Consider the following 5,742-nt stretch of genomic DNA (forward strand, 5'->3'; position numbering starts at 1 on the left):
CGCGACATCTTTCACTACTAGTCTTCAGAAAGTTTGAAAAATATTTTAAAAAGAAAATAAACTCTTATAGAGCCTCAAATTTGAGTCTAGAACATCCACAAGAATGCCTAGTTCCCTCAAACTGTGGCTCTGATACCAACTTGTGACACCCAATTTTTTTTTGCAAAAAAATTTTAAACTTTTAAAACCCATCTTAAATTAAATTAAAACAACTAAAATAGTCATAACATAATCCATCAACTTAATAATCATATAAAATAAGTGCGGAAGTAATAATAATAATAAGGTCCCAACAAAATAACTAGTAGCGATGTCCCGATGCTCCATGTCAAGCCCTAGCCTCTTTAATCTTAGCACCTGAAAAGTTATAAGGGAAAAACGTAAGCACGAAGCTTAGTGAATTCAAACACAGACATTGTACTAACATTCATATTTACTAGCCCTAATCCATTTTCCAATTATAATGATAAAGGCAAAGAACGAATCAATGTCTATATTACGAGAAGGACTTGTAGGTTTGAACCGCACCGGGAAGATCCCGTATCATTTGGCCCTAATCACCGCACCTCACGAAGAGTATTACGTTGGTGATCTTACCTACCCACCGCACCGGTAAATCCGTATCCTTTGGTGGTGTCCCCATATCCATAATTAGTTACATACAGTGCACATGTACGAATTAAAACAATACTTATATAGCATGCTTTTATAATAAATTCAAATAATCACACACGAGCTAACTAGCAAACACAATCATCAATACAACGGTGTGAGAGAACTCACCTTGAGTGAGTATTAAGGATGGCTAACAATCAAATAATGCTACCAAGCTTGAGCAAACTTCGAAACCTCACCTAAGAAGGACTAAAGGTTAGAAAGGAGATGTAACGAAGCTATGAGTTGAGAAAAGAGTAATCACAGCAAGGTCTCTAAAACAGACCTGCTGTTCAAAACGGATTTACTCCAAAATCTAAAACAGAAACATAGCTTTAACTAAATTTTATAGGAAACTATGATTGCTCTGGATTCCACAACTATAAAGAACTCATTCTAACTCCAAAAGATGAATTAAATATGAATTTTACAAAATGGTGTATCACTTCTGTCTCCAAAAATACAGTCAAGTGATGTTGGCCAATTCTACCCAACTTGTGAGTATAATTAGTCCAAAAGAAAATTAAGAGAAGTAAAGGACATACAAGTGAAAGTCTCAGAGTTGGAATTGAATGAAAAACATCTCTCAAACTCCAGATATAAAATTCACATTGTGGACAATCACAGCACTAGCAAAAGCTGGTGACTGCCCACTGACCTGGATAGTGGATCCATTATAACCAATTTATAATTGGAAATAACACCCCATATTCTCCAGATCTTAAATTCATAATATAAGGAACATATAGAAACTTGGAATCACTCTGGATCCTTTTCCAAGCCTTAGAAATGATGAAAACAAAATGACATATCAGAACAGACCCGGATCAGACCTAACAGCAAAGATGTCATTCTTTCACATAGATAAAGCCCTTATCAGTGAGGTTGGCCTTCTTAAGAAAGTTAGACAACTCAATTTGTGAACTTTTGGAACTGGTTTGGGGTCCGTTTGAGTTCTAGATCTCCAGATATGATTTTTACAAAATGACTACAGATCTGATGGAAAACAGAATCGTAGCCACCCGTGATTCCTTTTTGGCTTATCCATCCTTCTCCTTTTGAAACACATTTTAAGATGTGTTCATCATCCCAATTCAGTCCCCATGATAATGGTGGTACTAAAAAGGGTTAGGGATCATTAGGATTTCATTTAGCCACAAGGATGTAATAATAATCAACATGAAAATAAACATAAGCACATAAAATCATCATTCTCCCTTTTAGGGTTTCCATGATCTTTTGCCACATGTAATCCCCTAGATCCATCATCCACCATATATGGGGTGAAGATAGGATCTTGAGATGATGTATAACATACAATTACAATAAAATAAGAAGGAGAAGAGGTGAAGATGAAATCATAAAACTAGAACAAGGTTATGGATCAAGTCGTAAGAAAGGATAAGGAGGTTCATACCAATACGAATCAAGGCTGGAAATGAACAAGAATTAAGCTCCAAACAGCCCCTTGGCTGCTCTTGATCCCAAAGAGAGAGAGAGGGACTATTTTTGAGAGAGAGGGAGGGTTTAGAGTGTTTTCCTTGTGTGTGTTCCAAATGATTCAATTTACACATTAAGTACTATTAACTAGATGGACTTTGCAAATAGGCCCATAGCCCATGGACTTCAATAAAAGGAGTTTACAAGATGATCAAAAGAGTCCAATAACATAAGAAATTAGACATTGGTTAAATAAATTAACCCAAGGTTACAAGGATAATTAAATTAAAATAACCAAACGTACCGAGAAAACCCGGGGCGTTACAACTCTCCCCCACTAAGAACGGACTTCGTCCTCGAAGTCAACACCTAGAAACAGATCCGGATAATGAGCCCGCATCTCGCATTCCGGTTCCCAAGTCCATTCCGAACCCTTCCTATGTTGCCACTGCACTTTAACCAGGTTTATAGTCTTGTTGCGAAGAGCTTTCGTCTTTCGTTCTAAAATAGCGATTGGTTTCTCAACATAATTGAGACGCTCGTCAATTTGTATGCCCTCCAGTGGTATCACAGCGGTCTCATCAACAACGCATTTTCGTAACTGAGACACGTGGAATGTATTATGAATTAGACTAAGCTCGTCAGGAAGCTCTAAACGGTAAGCCACCTTCCCCACACGAGCTATGACCTTGTAGGGTCCAATGAATCGGGGTCCGAGCTTTCCCCGCTTCCGAAATCGAATCACACCTTTCCAGGGGGAAACTTTAAGCAACACATAATCTCCCACCTGGAACTCAAGATTGGAGCGTCTTTTGTCGGCATAACTTTTCTGACGACTGCTCGCTGTGACCAAATGATCCCGAATCACTTGGATTTTCTCCGTGGTCTGTAGCACGATATCGGTACTCCCAAGTACCCTCTGCCCAACCTCGCCCCAACAAACGGGCGTCCTGCACTTCCTCCCGTACAAGGCTTCATATGGAGGCATTTTAATGCTCGAGTGATAGCTGTTGTTATAAGAAAACTCAGCTAGATGTAGATGGTCATCCCAACTACCCCCAAAATCAATTGCACACGCCCTAAGCATGTCCTCCAAGGTCTGAATCGTCCGCTCACTCTGCCCGTCTGTCTGCGGATGGAAGGCGGTAGTAAAATGTAATCGTGTGCCCAGTTCCTCTTGAAACTTCCTCTAGAACCAAGAGGTAAATCGGGTGTCTCGATCGGAGACGATAGAAACGGGGACCCCATGTAATGAGACAATCTCCCGAACAAAGATCTCGGCTAATTTCTCCGCCGATGAGCTCTCCTTTATAGCCAGAAAGTGAGCACTCTTAGTCAAGCGATCAACAATCACCCATATCGTATCTGATCCTCGGGCAGTTCTAGGAAGTTTTGTAATGAAGTCCATGGTTAGATGCTCCCATTTCCATTCAGGAATCTCCAATGGTTGCAACTTCCCATGCGGTTTCTGGTGTTCCACCTTGACCTTCCGACAAGTCATACATTCTTCCACAAATCGAGCCACATCATTCTTCATTCCATGCCACCAGTAAGCCTCATGAAGGTCCCGATACATTTTAGTAGCACCAGGATGGATAGAAAATTTTGACTTATGAGACTCATCCATTAGGGTTTTCTGATTTCCCCCGGTATATGGGACCCAAACCCTACCGTAGCGAGTCAGCAAACCCCGCCCGTCTCGTTCCATCTTAGGCAACTCTTTCCCAATCTTCTCATGCCTGATGTTTTCCTCCAGTATTGCCGTCTTTTGGGCGTCCCGGATTAGATCTAACAAAGACGACACCATCATGATCCGGAGACACTTAGCTCGAATCGGTTCGGCAGATTGTTTACGACTGAGAGCATCAGCTACCACATTAGCTTTACCGGGGTGGTAGTGAATTTCACAATCATAATCTTTTACCATATCCAACCCTCGGATCTGCCTCATATTCAAATCCCGCTGCTCGAACAAATATTTTAGACTCTTATGGTCAGTGTATATGATAAACTTCACTCCATAGAGATAGTATCTCCAAATCTTAAGAGCGAAAACAACAGCCCCAAGCTCCAAATCATGAGTGGGGTAGTTTCGTTCGTGGGGTTTCAGCTGTCGGGAGGCATAGGCTATCACCCTATCTCGTTGCATTAACACGGCACCAAGACTTTGAAGCGATGCATCACAGTAAACCACCATATCCTCAACCCCATCAGGTAAGGCCAAAATCGGAGCATCACACAATCGTTTCCTTAGCTCATCAAACGCCAGCTGCTGCTCTGGGCCCCAAACGAAATTCATTAATTTCTTGGTCAATCGGGTGAGTGGTAAGGCGATTTTAGAGAAATTTTCAATGAACCTCCGGTAATAACCGGCTAAACCCAAGAAACTGCGAATTTCAGAAGGTGTTTTTGGAATCTTCCATTGTTTAACCGCATTAACCTTGGCTTGATCGACCTTAATACCGTTTTCTCAATGTTAGAGGGTGAGTACAGAATGCTGTTTTCTCAATGTCTTCTTCATGAACCCGCATCTGATGGTAACCGTAACGTAAATCAATCTTGGAAAACCAAGATGCTCCCTGAAGCTGATCGAAAAGATCGTCAATACGTGCCAACGGGTACCTATTCTTTATCGTGCGCTTGTTTAGCTCCCTATAATCAATACACATTCGCTGGGATCCATCTTTCTTCTTCACAAAGAGAATAGGAGCACCCCAAGGCGAGCAGCTTATCCGTATAAACCCTTTATCACTTAGTTCTTGAAGTTGATCTTGGAGCTCTTTCATTTCAGGTGGTGACAAGCGGTAAGGAGATTTCGCTACCGGAGTCGCACCTGGCACCAAATCAATGCGAAACTCCACTTGCCGAATAGGTGGAAAGCCAGGGAGTTCCTCCGGAAAGACATCGCTGAAGTCGGAAATGATAGGAACGTCGTCTAGTGCTATAGCAAAAGAGCAAGAAGCCATAGCCAGGCGGGGAATGTCCCCCTGAATAATAAGTTCTCCACCTCTAGGGTTTCGAACACGAACTTGCTTCTTACGACAGTGGATTTCCGCATCAAACGCATCAAGCCAATCCATGCCTACGATAACGCAGAGCTCTCGCATCGCAATAGGGATAAGATCAATGGGGAATTCAACTCCAGAAAACACGAGAGTGTAACCTTGATAAACATCGGTGACATAAATAGTGCGGTTGTCGACAACATCGACAACCATTGGGTGAGCCAATTTTCCGATACTACGCCCCAAACGATTAATAAACGTGTGAGATACAAAAGAATGGGTAGCACCGCTATCAAACATAACAACATCGGGCTTGGAATCTAGCAAATAAGTGTCTGCCAGTGTCGTTGTAATCACCGGCTCCTCCACAGTCATCTGGTGAGCACGACCTCATGTCACCATAGTGGTTCCCTTAGAGGATGATGCAATTGCAGGATTTGTACCCCTGTCTCCTTTACCAGTCTTCAACTTCGGGCATTCAGGCTTCTTGTGTCCCGTCTCGTTGCAGTGATAGCAGACGGGAACTGCAGAAGTAATATGAGGTACTACACTCGCAGGGGATCCCTACAATTCTTCCAATGATGCCCTGGCTTTTTGCAGTTGTAGCATATCAACATATTTTTCTCGCCCTGAAGACGTCCTA

The 5,742-nt window shown here is 42.0% G+C and overlaps 1 protein-coding gene across 1 annotated transcript; it reads right to left on the reverse strand.

The window, feature by feature from the left end:
- Positions 1-4,570: 4,570 nt before the first annotated feature.
- Positions 4,571-5,474, reverse strand: LOC145067964 (uncharacterized). The gene is made up of 2 exons (XM_079014980.1): positions 4,837-5,474; positions 4,571-4,625 (listed from the first exon to the last, which is right to left on the reverse strand). The coding sequence occupies exons 1-2, from the start codon at positions 5,472-5,474 to the stop codon at positions 4,571-4,573; spliced, it is 693 nt and encodes a 230-aa protein (XP_078871106.1).
- Between the last annotated feature and the right edge of the window lie 268 nt (positions 5,475-5,742).

This window comes from Lactuca serriola, chromosome 8, assembly GCF_051521515.1.
Source record: "Lactuca serriola cultivar US96UC23 chromosome 8, Lser_US96UC23_V15, whole genome shotgun sequence".
Taxonomy (NCBI): domain Eukaryota; kingdom Viridiplantae; phylum Streptophyta; class Magnoliopsida; order Asterales; family Asteraceae; genus Lactuca; species Lactuca serriola.